Source organism: Sphaerodactylus townsendi, linkage group LG14 (assembly GCF_021028975.2).
Source record: "Sphaerodactylus townsendi isolate TG3544 linkage group LG14, MPM_Stown_v2.3, whole genome shotgun sequence".
Lineage (NCBI taxonomy): Eukaryota > Metazoa > Chordata > Lepidosauria > Squamata > Sphaerodactylidae > Sphaerodactylus > Sphaerodactylus townsendi.
The window spans coordinates 35,607,381-35,621,781 of NC_059438.1; the positions used below are offsets into that span (position 1 = coordinate 35,607,381).

Here is a 14,401-nt window from a genome sequence, read left to right on the forward strand (position 1 = left end):
GATGCCAGTACCTTTTCTGGCATCTGCCAGGTGTTTTTAGGGAATGGGTGGGGCCAGGTATGGCTTTTGTTCAGAAAGGCTTCTGAGTGACTATTGGAGATTTCATTGGCTGTGCAAATTTTTAAACATGTTGCCACCACAGTACAAGGATCGACCCTGTGTTACTTACGTTCTGGCAATCATTTTGTGGCTGGGTTAGCCTCCTGCGGCAGCCATTTTTGGCAGCCATTTTGTTGCTGTACCCACAATGCCATGTCAACATTCCAAATGTGCCTGCAAGCTCAAAAAATTACGTTGTGTTGTGTTTTATATAATTGGTTTATTTAAACCTGCGTTGGTGTTTTTAATAAGCCCCTTTGAATCCACACTGAGGAGTAAAGTGTGAGAAATGGCCTCAGTCGATTGATTGATCGATAACTGTTGGCAACCTTGTGGCCTGAGTCCGTGGTGGGTGTATTTGTGTTGTTGTAGATTCTGCAGAGAATGGAAACCCGAAGGCAGCAGGTCAATGAGGCGGAGATACCTGGCATGGAGAAAAGGATGGAAGAGGTGAAGGAAAATATTCGGAAGGCAGAGGTGGGTCTCTTGGCATCGTTGCTGGTCTGTTATCAGGCCACTACTTTTTAAAAAGCATCACTGGGGGAGAATGATTTGGCCTGTTGCCATCCAGTCTCTAATTTGCTGTTCCTGGGCAAGGCGATGGAGAGAGCTGGAATGCTAGTTGTGAAAGCTGAGGTCTGGAAAGACGTTGTGCTTCCCACATTTGACAAGGTTTAGGTATACTTCCCAGCTCTGGGTTGGGAAATATCTGGAGTTTTTGGGGGGGAGGTGGAACCTAAGGTGGGTGGGGTTTGGGGAGGGACTTCAGAATGTAATACCTTGGCGTCTACCTTCCAAAGCAGCCATTTTCTTCAGATGCACTGATCTCTGTCACCTGGAGACCAGCTGTGATCACAGGAGACCTCCAACTACAACCTGAAGGCTGGTAACACCCTAGGTTCAGCTGATCCTTGTTGATTCTGTTAAGATAGGGGTGTCCAACTCTAGTTCTTCAGATGTTCATGGACTACAATTCCCATCAGGCCATGCCAGTGTAACCTCTAACTGTGGGTTCTGTGGGGCAGAACTTGGAAGGAGTTGCAAAGAACTAAATTTTAAAACAAAATGGTTTACTTCCTTAACAAATAACACTTTTAACATTAATATTTAACATTAACAATTTACAGTCCTTCTAGGTTGCATTTCAAGTCCTTATCTTGACAATCTACTGATAAATGCCAAGTCCAATTCTTCCTGCTGGTGGTTGGCTTATGAAGACTTCAGAGGCTTGGTGAATGGGATCCAAGATGATGAAGGTCCCCAAACGAACTCCCATCAATTACATACATAGCAAGCCCTGAAACAATACATTCTAACATTTACAAATATAGCAAAAATAAACAACTCCCTTCCCACTAGTTCCCAACAACTTTGCAGTTACCTTAAACAAGGTGTTAAGAGCTTAGAAAGAATTAAATCAAGGTCCCAGCCTGGTAGCCTGGCTTCCTCCAACTTCACCAGTTTTTGCAGCCTTCTGCTGCTTTTGAGTCTCCACCCCTTTCTGGGTCAACCCATTCTGAACATAGGGGTTACACCAGCAGGGACTGATGGGAATTGTAGTCCATGAACATCTGAAGCACCAGAGTTGGACACCTCTGCGTTAAGAACTTAGGGACTATGCTGGGCCAAGGATTACTACTGGAGATGCGAGTTAATTCTTTATTCCATCTTCATTCAACCCTGACGATAGTCCCCTAACATGACCTGGCTGATATGGCATATGGATCCATGCTATGGTAGCCTCAAGTCTAGACTGTTGCAATGCACTCTACATGGGTCTGCCCTTAAAGTCAACTTGAGAACTTCAGTTGGTTCAGAACTCCACAATCTAGTTACTATCAGGCAGTAGGTGGGAACATACATGCGACATCCCTCATTCAGTCGCTCCATTGGTTAACCATCAGTTACTGTGTTCAATTCAAGATAGACGTTATCCTTAGAGCTGGCCACTCAATAAAGCCAAATGGAAACACACACGCCCCAAAAAAACAATTTTAGCTTTTTCAGGAGGGCGGGAGGAGTTGCCCCGAAAAAAAACAGGCTATTTGACATAGCTGAATAGCCTGGTGTCTAAAAAGTCAAATAGATTTCGGGTTTTTTGACTTCATAGTTACGGGGGGCGGGGGTGACCCGATCCTCACAGGGCAACCCTCACCCAAATAAATGCAGGGCTGAGCTTATCCAGTTCCTGCATTACGATGTGCAGGGCTAGTATTTCTCAGGTCCGGCTTTTGATAAACATTTTAGGGAAAGCCAAAAAAAGCCAGTATGGGGTATTGGCTGTCTTTGGCTTTTTTGAACATGGTCAGGTCTTTTAAAGTCGAAGCTGAAAAATACCGAAAAAGGTGGCCACCCCTAGTTACCCCGTACCAAAAAATGACTTTGAACCTCACATACCTTCAAAGTCTCTTCTTCTGCTATGCTGCGTTGCGTGAGCTTCGGTCATCTGGCCAAAGCCTTCCTGAAGACGCTGCCCCACAAACGGTGCCACAAAGATCAGGGGCAACTGCCCATCCAATGCCCATTCTCTGTGTTGGCTTTAGGAAGTCAGGGAGGCCTCTGATTTTCGAGTGTTTCACAGAATACACAGGACAAAAATATTCAGGAGGGGATTTCTATAAAGCAGCGGTTCTCAACCTGTGGGTCGCGACCCCTTTGGGGGTCGAATGACCCTTTCACAGGGGTCACCTAAGACTCTCTGCATCAGTGTTCCCCATCTGTAAAATGGATAAATGTTAGGGTTGGGGGTCACCACAACATGAGGATCTGTATTAAAGGGTCTCGGCATTAGGAAGGTTGAGAACCACTGGTGTAAAGGGATTAGAACTGCAGTAGAATGGAAGAATTGGGAAGGGCACCTTTGTATTCTATTGCGCTGATTTGTATTTGTAGGTTTGTATTTTATTTATTTATTTATTTTTAATGTATTTATTTATTCATTATTGAACTTATAGACCGCCCTCCCCCCAGAGGGTTCAGGGCGGTTTACAACAACAACTAATAACAAGTAATACAGCGGCACAATAAGTACTGGTACAAATTAAAACACAGCATTTAATTCATAATATAAAGTTCAAAATAGCAACAGATTGCACCTATTGGCTAAAACTCCTCTAAGAGGGGGACAGCAGGGTCCCAGCTGTTAAAAGAAGGGGAAAAGGGAGGGGGGAAGGAAAGGGAGGGGAGGGGGTATCAGCAGCTGGCCTCCCCGAAAGCCCGGCGGAATAGCTCAGTCTTACAGGCCCTGCAGAACTCACTAAGGTCCCGCAGGGCCCGAACAGCTGGTGGGAGAGCATTCCACCAGGCAGGGGCCAGGGCCATAAAGTCCCTGGCCGTAAAGGCCCTGACCCGGGTGGAAGCTATTGCGCTGATTATTGTGGGTCGGGGTTCCCATTGTTGTGTCCATGGGGACCATGGCACTTGATGATATTGGCATCCGTTGCCTATTTCAGATCAGCAAGGTGAAGGCGGAGGCTCGGTTGATGTTGCTGCGGCAGGCTGGCTTGGATGTAGACACCTGGCTGGCCAGTGCCATGGGACAGGTCCTGGATGAAATGGAGCAGGAGCGGCGGCTCAGCGAAGCACGCAGGTCTGAGAGGGGCTCCACTCCGACGGTAAGAGGTCTCTCACCCCTTGGCTTCTGAGAAATCGCTGCCCAGAAATGGGAATTTCTCTGATCTGGTCAGGGGAAGAGAGGGAATCAGACTGCTTCAGTCTCTCCTCAGTTCACCCAGTTGTTTCTTTCCAGGCTCCCAGAAGTAGGGCCCATTTTTAAACCCTCCAGACCAGGGGTCTGCAACCTGTGGCTCTCCAGATGTTCATGGACTACAGGCAGGGGCTGATGGGAACTGTAGTCCAGGAACATCTGGAGAGCCACAGGTTGCAGACCCCTGCTCCAGACAGTCAGACAACATTAACATTCTTCCCCCTGTTTTGTTTTTCTCTGGGTTTACACGGATCAGAGCCAGATCACCATTCTTCACCCTGATCCTCTGGAAGCTACTAAGTCCCACTGTGAAAAGAGGACTCAAACAGATTAGATAGACCACAAGTCTGATTTCGCTCGTAAAAAGCAAACAGCATGCTTGTGCAGCCTCAGTTTGCCTTGGGGTTGAGCACGGAAGTGGAAGAGTAACCCTTCGATCTCTTTTTAAATGTGCTGTTCAGAAACAGGCTTCCTTTTTTCTTTTTATTACCATTTTAAAAGTTTATTAAGCACAGAACACAGGATATTGAATTGCTGAAACAAACAAATTGGCCCCATATAGCTGAAGGTTTGTTTTAGCTTTAAAAAGGGCTTGGACAGATTTATGGAGGAGAAGTCGATCTATGGCTACCAATCTTGATCCGCCTTGATCTCAGATTGCAAATGCCTTAGCAGACCAGGTGCTCGGGAGCAGCAGCAGCAGCAGAAGGCCATTGCTTTCACATCCTGCACGTGAGCTCCCAAAGGCACCTGGTGGGCCACTGCGAGTAAAGAGTGCTGGACTAGATGGACTCTGGTCTGATCCAGCTGGCGTGTTCTTATGTTCTTATGTTCTGAATAATGCTAACCTCAGAACCACACCCTGAGCCCTTTCTCTTTGAATGTTGTCGTTTGGATATAACCACATGGGATCAGATCACAGAACAGTAGTTCCCACTTTGGTCTGCTTGAAAGGCGCCGTTCTGTGCAGGGGCTTGGAAGGGCCAGCGGTTTGTTAAGAAGTCTCGGTGTTCACGCTTGAAGCTCGGGGTGTTGCTCAGTGGATGTTATAAGACCTTTGCGAGGTTAGCGGTGGTCTCCCGAACATTCGCTGCCAGGAACGCTTGAACCAAACCTCTTTCTCTTAGTGCCGCAGCAGTGGCGTAGTGGTTAAGAGCAGGTGCATTCTAATCTGGAGAAACTGGGTTTGAGTCCCTGCTCTGCCGCTTGAGCTGTGGAGGCTTATCTGGGGAATTCAGATTAGCCCGTGCACTCCAACACAAGCCAGCTGGGTGACCTTGGGCTAGTCACAGTTCTTTGGAGCTCTCTCAGCCCCACCTACCTCACAGGGTGTTTGTTGTAGGGGTGGAGAGGGAAAGGAGATTGTAAGCCCCTTTGAGTCTCCTGCAGGAGAGAAAGGGGGGATAAAAATCCAAACTCCTCTTCTTCTGCTTCTTCTTCTGCTTCTTCTTCTTCTTCTGCTTCTTCTTCTTCTTCTTCTTCTTCTTCTTCTTCTTCTTCTTCTTCTTCTTCTTCTTCTTTTTCTTCTTCTGTCTGAGCAGAGAAAGAAGTGATACAAGACTCTGTGAGGGAGATTATTTGTTTAGGGTCTCCTGTTTCTCATCTCGTGCCTCAGCAATGATTTAGGACTTTTCTCCAGGCAGAGGAATTCGACCCGGCTGAGTTTGAAGATTACGACGACAGCACAGAACTGTTTGAGGACACCCGGCCAAGCCCAGGCATGACTCGGGCCTACCCTTCGTCCTGCAGAGTGTTTTTCCCATACCAGGTAACAACTCCTCGCTTCTCTTGGCCCTAAACTACTTCTGGCAGTGAGTCCTTTGCACAGCGGCGTGATGATTTTGAAAAAGGATATAGTCTTGGTGTCGTGGTTAAGAGCAGGTGCACTCTAATCTGGAGAACCGGGTTTGATTCCCTGCTCTGCCGCCTGAGCTGTGGAGGCTTATCCGGTGAACCAGATTAGCTTGTGCACTCCAACACATGCCAGCTGGGTGGCCTTGGGCTTGTCACAGCTCTCCGGAGCTCTCTCAGCCCCACCCATCTCACAGGGTGTTTGTTGTGGGGGGAGGTGAAGGGAAAGAAGATTGTAAGCCCCTTTGAGTCTCCTTACAGGAGAAAAAGGGGGGATATAAATCCAAACTCCTCCTCCTCCTCTTCTTCTTCTTGGATGGTTTTTAGAGGCTGAAACAGACTTCAAGATTTTAGGGTGTGGCCCCTCGGGCATTGTCAGCAAGCATCTTAATTTTGAGAAATGCAGGAAGTGGAATAAACAGGCAAAGGGGGTCATTTTTGCACCCTTCTGGTGGTCATTCGCTGTCTCCTATCTCAGCCTTCCCCATAGCACTTTCTTGCCCCCCTTACTGGGAGACTCCCTCGTGTCACGTCCTGCTGTGTGCTTGGGAAGTTCAGAACCCCATAGCCCACTCTGGGCTCTTCTGTTTTCCCAGTTCAGCTGAGCTCTTGCACTGACCATCAGCAAGGGCAGCTCTGTGATGTTTAGAGGGGCGCTTTCCTGGCTTTATGTGGTGGCCAACTTCACGGTGTTCCTTCTTGCGCAACAGGCCTGCCAATCTGATGAGCTGACCATTGTCCAGGGGGAGGAGCTGGAGGTCCTAGAAGATGGCGACGTGGAGGAATGGGTCAAGGTGAGTGCCAGGAAGCTGGGCCAGCTTCCTCTCTGCAGCAGGACTTTGGAAGCCGTTCCAGAAAGCCAGGTTTCGATGCTGACACAAGTGCACGGGGCCTGAAGGCTCTGTGAGGCACCTTGGGGATTATAAGCCTCAAGGCAGAAGTTCAGTCCTATCATGGGCAGCAGTTCTCATGGTAAGGTGAGGCAGAATGAATACCCTCTTGTATGAGCCAGAGACAAGGGATTCCAGTTGTCCCCTTGCAGACGGACCCCGTGGGCAGCCGGTCTTTGCCAGCCATGCAAGGTAACCATGCCAGCTTCTCTGAAGGCCTCCCTTGATATTGCTTCTGCCCCCTTCTTTCAGGCCCGCAACCGGACAGGCCAGGTTGGCTACGTCCCTGAGAAATACCTCCTCTTTCTGGATTCCGTCAGCAGAACTTGTGTAGTTCCAGAAAAGGGCGACCAAGAAGGCTCTTGGGAGAGGGAGAGGGAGCTTGCAGACCTCATGTTGAAGCCCGGAGGTGAGTCTTGGGGACAGTGTAGAAGTTGTCAATGTATGTGGAGGCTGGAAGAACTAACCCTGCCGTGGCTAGGAGCAGCAGTGGTGTAGTGGTTAAGAGCAGGTGCATTCTAATCTGGAGGAACCGGGTTTGATTCCCAGCTCTGCCGCTTGAGCTGTGGAGGCTTATCTGGGGAATTCAGGTTAGCCTGTGCACTCCCACACACGCCAGCTGGGTGACCTTGGGCTAGTCACCGCTTCTCGGAGCTCTCTCAGCCCCACCTACCTCACAGGGTGTTTGTTGTGAGGGGGGAAGGGCAAGGAGATTGTAAGCTCCTTTGAGTCTCATACAGGAGAGAAAGGGGGGATATAAATCCAAATTCCTCCTCCTCCTCCTTCTTCTTCTTCTTCTTCTTCTTCTTCTTCCTCCTTGCAGTCAGAACCTGCCACTAGAAGGAGCTATCTCTGCCTGCGCCTGAAGGGTAGGAGGTGGTCCCAAGCTCCCCTGCGGTCAGATCCCCCCGTTCAGACAATCATTCACTTGATGGGTTCAAGGCTTTTATTGAAGACATGTCAAGAACTTAGAGCGTTCTGGCAAAAACCATGCCAAACTCTTGATAATATGAGTAGAAGGTCCCCACCCCACATGAGAAGCAAACGGTTCACATTTTCTGCCCTGGAGTCTCGTCTCTGCCGCAGAACTACAAGGTCACAGCTAGAAGTAATAAAACAGCACCAGCGAAAGCAAACCCCCCCCCCCCCAACAGCCCCATCATGACACCTGCATTTTGACTCCAGTTCCCCCCCCCCCTTAATTTGCAGCCTGGCTGGTCCGGGCCCTCTATGACTATGAGGGGCAGAGCCCAGAGGAGCTCAGCTTCCCCGAGGGAGCCATCATCCGAGTGCTGCCCCGAGAGGAGGGGACAATCGACGACGGCTTCTGGAGAGGGGACTTCAATGGGAGGGTTGGCGTCTTCCCGTCCTTGGTGGTCCACGAAATCATGGGCGCTCCTGGCGGAGCTGAGCAGGTGAGTCCCGGCTGCCGCCCATTTCTTTTTCCTCTCTTCTCTGGGAAACAGGAGCTGGTCTGGGTTCCTGGGCTAATCAGTCTGCCTTTGATTGCAGAAATCCTTTTTCAGCTCTCATGGCTAATAGGCCAACTAAGGCAGCAACCAATGCCGCACCTTGTAGCAGGGAGTTCCACAAGTCAGCCTCCCGTTGTTGGCATTTCCTTATTACTTGACACACTCGGGTGAATCGGGGTCCACACCCTGCAAGACCTGATTCAGAGCCTCATGGGAGCCTTGAAATTACAACAGTCATCTGGATCCCCCCTTTCACCCGGCATCCCAGACGTCCCCTTCACATCATAAAATTTTGGCTGCATATTCATTATCAAAGCCCCAACAACTCACTGACCCAACTCACCTTGAGAGAACTCCATCACTCTAAATGGTGCACAACAGTTATAACAAAGATTGGGGAATTGGGTTATGATAGTGACTCTCTGAACATGCTAACCCTTACTGAGACATTTGCCCTCATCAAAGAGCGGCTACTAGCAATGGATTATCAACAACTGCAGAGCTTGGCCAACAAATCCTGCTCGCCAAGGAACGTGGCAATTCCAATTGTGCAGGGAAACCCAGCCTACTATATTGCAGCGCTTACCAACCCTATATATAGGAGAGCCTACGTGCTGGCTAGATTTAACATTATGCCATCCCCGCTCCATAGAGGAAGACTCAAGGGTCTATCAAACGATAAGAGGCTTTGCCCCTGCAGTCCAGGGCAGCTGGATTCCATTGCGCACATTCTCCTCCACTGCCCACTTTACCAGAATCTAAGATCTAGCTTATTATTACAGGTCATTGACTCTATGAAAACCCTGACAGAGCTTGATAAAGTAAATATGCTCTTAAACTGTAATGACCTTGACTGTTGTCTCGCAGTGGCAAAGTTTCTGGCTGAGGTTTGCGAACTGAACTTATGATCCAGTGTGAAGTTTTATCTTGTAATTTTAACTGTATTTATATTGTATGTTCTGTATGCCAATAAAGGCTTATTGAAATTGAAGTCCCCTTCATTAGCTCTGAGAGCAGCCTGTGTTTCCATTCCAGGATTTGCCTTCCCCCTCACCCCCAGCCGGCTCCCCTCCAGTCCTTGACCCGACAATTGCATCTCCTGCAGAAGCGCTGCTGGGCGGTGAGTTACTGAGTTATTGGAGCATCTTCCTTATGAGGAGAGGCTGCAGCGTTTGGGACTCTTTAGTTTGGAGAGGAGACAGCTGAGGGGGGATATGATTGAAGTCTATAAAATTATGCATGGGGTAGAAAAGGTTGACAGAGAGAAATTTTTCTCTTTCTCACAATACTAGAACCAAGGGGCATCCATTGAAAATGCTGGGGGGAAGAATTAGGACTAATAAAAGGAAACGCTTCTTCACGCAACGTGTGATTGGTGTTTGGAATATGCTGCCACAGGAGGTGGTGATGGCCACTAACCTGGATAGCTTTAAAAGGGGCTTGGACAGATTTATGGAGGAGAAGTCGATCTATGGCTACCAATCTTGATCCTCTTTAATCTGAGATTGCAAATGCCTTTACAGACCAGGTGCTCGGGAGCAGCAGCAGAAGGCCATTGCTTTCACCTCCTGCCTGGGAGCTCCCAAAGGCACCTGGTGGGCCACTGCGAGTAGCAGAGTGCTGGACTAGATGGACTCTGGTCTGATCCAGCAGGCTAGTTCTTATGTTCTTATGTTCTTAACACCAACCCTGTTGCTTCCTCAAAAGGTGGTCTAACAGGCAGGCTGTGCTTCAGCGAGGTGAAGCTGGGCTGCAGATTCCTCTCATGGCTGGCCAGGGGGAGGGCGGGGGGTGTCCAGTGCAATTGAAATCAGAAACCTTGAGCAAGTATTTTCACACATTCTTAAGGGAAGGGCCTACCGGAGCTGCTGGAGGAGGGAGAAATACCTCACTGAGGAATCAGGAGCACCGGGGGCATCAGGAAGATCGCACTGATGTTTTGTGGGGTTTTTTGTATTTTAGGTGGCGGGCAAGCAAGCATGGCCAGTGGACCCAATTCCCCTGACCTGAACACACCTCGCCTTCGTCCGGTAAATTCTTCTGGGTGTAAAGTTTGGGTAGCATGACTCCTAGACCTGGATTCTTCTCTCTTCGAGCCAGGGGCGTGGCTAGAGCAGGGGTTTGCAACCTGCGGCTCTCCAGGGGGCTGATGGGATTTGTAGTCCATGAACATCTGGAGAGCCGCAGGCTGCAGGCCCCTGAGCTAGAGAAAATGGAGCCCGGAGCAAGCACTGAAATTGCACCCCCCCCCCTTCCCCCGTGCCTGGCCTCCAACGCCTCCAGCATGGCTTTTTACGCTGGGGCTTTGGAGGCCAAACGCAGTGAGGTGGCTTTCTTTGGAGGAAAAGAGGTTTCTGCAGTGGGGGTTTTCCTCGCAGCCCCCCCCACACACACACACACATCTGGTTTTCAGCTCCCCAGCAAGACTTTTGGAAGCCAGGCTGGGTGGGGGGAGATCAAGTAAGATCAAGTAAGGGGTTTCCTTGGCATACTGCCTCCTCCCCCCGCCCCCCCCCCCCAGCTCCAGTATTCATCAAATGGAGGTAGATAGATTCCCGGGTTGCTTGCAGAAGGCACGCACCGAAAGGTCTCCAAAGGAGCAACTTACCACCGAGTTAAGCTGCAGGCAGAATCCAACAACTCAGGGTGCCAAGCAAAGTGAGAGCACGCCAAACATGTGCTCTGCAGTTCAAAACTACAAAGCTCAGCCTGCTGGTCTCCTCATTGGCCCTCTAAGAAAGAAGGCGCCGGATTGTCCAGGTGGGCTAAAAGGGCTGCCCTTGGCCCGCCCTGTACTGGGTTGGCTGATATTTATTTATTTATTTATTTATGGTTCCACTTGTATACCGCCCTCCCCCGGAGGGCTCAGGGCGGTTCACAACAATAATAAAACAGTGGATACATGAATACATATTAAAATTAAAGCAGTGTTCAGTTTCCATAAAATATTAAATACAGATGGCGTCCAACAGTTTAAAACTCCTACAAAAGGGGGCAGCGGGCCTTGGGTTGTTTCAGGGCACCTTATCAGCAGCTGGCCTCCCCAAAGGCCCGGCGGAATAACTCAGTCTTACAGGCCCTGCGGAACTCATTTAGGTCCCGCAGGGCCCGGACAGCTGGAGGGAGAGCATTCCACCAGGCAGGGGCCAGGGCCGTGAAAGCCCTGGCCCTGGTGGAGGCCAGCCGCATCATAGAGGGGGCGGGGATCACCAGCAAATTGGCCTCTGCGGAACGCAGAGACCGACGTGGGACATATGGGGCCAGACGGTCTCGTAGGTACGTAGATATCTTCCATCACTGCCTCCAAAGAAAAACTTAAGGGGAAAGAAGAACTTTAAAGTAAGCCTGCTTGTTGCTGGCATAATGGAGTCATGGGGGAGGGGGTGCTCTTTCTGCGCCCCCCCCCCCCCCGCCATTAACATCCGGGACAAGCCCTCCCCCCTGCCCCTTGACCACACCGATGCTTAAACCATAGCCTAAAAATGTTCTTACCACCAGATTTAGTTTCCAGTGCAGTGTGTGTGTGCGTGCGTGAGATAGAGTTTGTGTTCACATGTACACACCCCAGAATTTGTTAAATGGTGACCCCCATTCTGATTGGTTGAGGTGAAATGGAATGGACATAAACTGTGGCCTTTCACGCCCCCCACAATCTAAAATCATTCTGCCATGCTTATGGTTTATTTATTTCACTTATTGATTTTCTAAATTTATATACCCTGCCTTAAGGTCTCAGGGTGCCTTACGAAATTGCAGACTACAATAAAAACAGTATTAAATAACTCCACATCATATAAAACAATAATGAAAACACCATAAAAACACTTCCGGAGTACTGCCCACCCACAGATCCTCCCCAGCCCTAGGCCAGCAGCCTCCAGAGGGGCAGCAACGGTATTTCCCACGCAGCTGAGTTCCCTGCTCCGTGTTCCTGTTCACCTGTTTGTTTGTTCCTTTCCCCCTAGGCCAGGGGTCTGCAACCTGTGGCTCTCCAGATGTTCATGGGCTACAAATCCCATCAGTCTCTGCCAGCATGGCCAATTGACCATGCTGGCAGGGGCTGATGGGAATTGTAGTCCATGAACATCTGGAGAGCCGCAGGTTGCAGACCCCTGCTCTAGGCGGTCTGATTTTACTGTCATGGATTCTAATTTAATATCATCTGTCAGATGCCCTGGGCCCTTAAGGGGAAGGGCGACCTACAAATCCAAAAAATAAGTAAATATAATTTAAAAATCGTGGTTGTAAATTTAAACCAGCAGCTAGAGAAGAAAGCGTGCCTGTTGGCCTTTTGGCAAAAAGGGGGGGAAATAACAACTGCTATATTTTATGTGCAAGTTAGTCTTGCCTGGTCTTGTTTTAGCACAAGACGTTGAAATACAAATACAATGGTGGAGGAAGAGCAAGTTTTGCCCCACCCCAGAAAAGCGTTGGGCTCCTACGCACCACTCTTTGTCAGTCTCCAATAAATCCTGCATTAGAGAAAGCGGATAAAACCAGAGCAGCTCTACGCAAGCCAAGATAACAGATGCAAGTGGAAAGGACGTGATAATGCAGGGAACTTTAGTGTAGAGAGACAAAACGAACCCACGTTTCCTTCCAGTCTCTTTACTACGGTTAGAATGAGGGTTTGGACAGAGATGACTTTGAAAGTGAGTGGTGATATGCCCTGGCACTGATTGGGAATTAACATTCGCCTCCGCACGGAAAAGGCAAGATTGGCTTAAAGCAGACATTCAGTTCATTTAGTCCTCCAGAATGTTGACCTTCTGTCTCCAGATAGCAGAGTTCTTCCAGAGGTTGAAAGCTCTGATTTTCAAATTGCACATTTGCATAGTCACGGCATGAGAAGAGCTCTCCTGATGTGAAGATGCACAATAAGCTTCTATTTGCCCAGCCAAAATCTCCTCCATTTTCCATTTTGTCCTGAACCCTGAAGCTGCCCCTACACTATGATCCCTCATTTCAGCTAGGCCAGGGATCTGCAAACTGCGGCTCTCCAGATGTTCGTGGACTACAAATCCCATCAGCCCCTGCCAGCATGGCCAATTGGCCATGAATTGTAGTCCATGAATTGTAGTCCATTGGCCATGAATTGTAGTCCATAAGGAGCAGCAGTGGCGTTGGAGGTTAAGAGCTTGTGTATCTAATCTAGAGGAACCGGGTTTGATTCCCAGCTCTGCCGCCTGAGCTGTGGAGGCTTATCTGGGGAATTCAGATTAGCCTGTGCACTCCCACACACGCCAGCTGGGTGACCTTGGGCTAGTCACAGCTTCTCGGAGCTCTCTCAGCCCCACCTACCTCACAGGGTGTTTGTTGTGAGGAGGGAAGGGCAAGGAGATTGTAAGCCCATTTGAGTCTCCTGCAGGAGAGAAAGGGGGGATATAAATCCAAACTCTTCTTCTTCTTCTTCATAAGTATCTGGAGAGCCGCAGGTTGCAGACCCCTGAGCTAGGCACTCTACAGCAGTGGTGGCGAACCTATGGCACTCCAGATGTTCATGGACTACAATTCCCATCAGCTTTTGCCAGCATGACCAATCGGCCATGCTGGCAGGGGCTGATGGGAATTGTAGTCCATGAACATCTGGAGTGCCATAGGTTCGCCACCACGGCTCTACATTGTATCTAAAACCACGCCTCCTATTTGGGGGTGGAGGTTTGCAGAAGGTATTGGATCTTTGTGTGGTGGGCTGTCCACGCTCTGCTTTCCTTGGTCGTTTGCTTTGGGAGTTGCCCACGTGAAGGAAAAGGGGAAAGGACGCACCCACGGCGAGCACTGTGAGGAAGTCCCCCCTTCTCTTCACCTGGGTAAAATGTATTTTGCCAATCCCCCCCAGTGACCTGACTCCTGGCCTGCCCAGACCCTGTATAAAACCATGTTCTGCATCTGAAAGCCACGTGGGGTGGCTTAAGGCCTTATTGCCACACTGCTGCTGGGTGGGCCCCTAGTGTTAGTCTTGTTGAGATGTGGTCTTGCAGAATTGTGAGGAGTTGGGAGTGGGAAGCGTTCTCAGGTTTGCCAGTGTTTTCCTGTTCTTTGGTGTGAGCTGCATTCCCTCCCAGATGGAAAAGCAGAGGCCCTTGAGCATCCCTGGCTTCTGGAGCTGTAGTTTTTCGCCATTGTTGGAGCAAACGCAGTACCAATTTCACACAGTTCTGTGCTTTCTTCCTCCACATTTTGTTTTTGACCCAGAGCAAAACTGTGCAGACTGCGTATCCGAAGCCCAAACAAACATGATAGTATTGTCGAAGGCTTTCACGGCCGGATTCAACAGGTTCTGGTGGGTTTTCCGGGCTGTGTGGCCGTGGCCTGGTGCATCTTGTTCCTAACGTTTCGCCTGCATCTGTGGCTGGCATCTTCAGAGGTGTATCACAGAGAGA

At 49.5% G+C, this 14,401-nt stretch overlaps 1 protein-coding gene across 1 annotated transcript in view; it reads left to right on the top strand.

Moving 5' to 3' along the window:
• The window catches only part of FCHSD1 (FCH and double SH3 domains 1), a 39,209-nt gene that overhangs the window by 23,558 nt on the left and 1,250 nt on the right, over positions 1-14,401 (top strand). The window contains exons 12-19 of the mRNA XM_048515676.1: positions 472-576; positions 3,552-3,713; positions 5,445-5,573; positions 6,367-6,450; positions 6,799-6,955; positions 7,756-7,961; positions 9,054-9,138; positions 9,981-10,048. Coding sequence (XP_048371633.1) covers positions 472-576; positions 3,552-3,713; positions 5,445-5,573; positions 6,367-6,450; positions 6,799-6,955; positions 7,756-7,961; positions 9,054-9,138; positions 9,981-10,048 — 996 coding nt within the window. The remainder of the gene's footprint in view (positions 1-471; positions 577-3,551; positions 3,714-5,444; positions 5,574-6,366; positions 6,451-6,798; positions 6,956-7,755; positions 7,962-9,053; positions 9,139-9,980; positions 10,049-14,401) is intronic.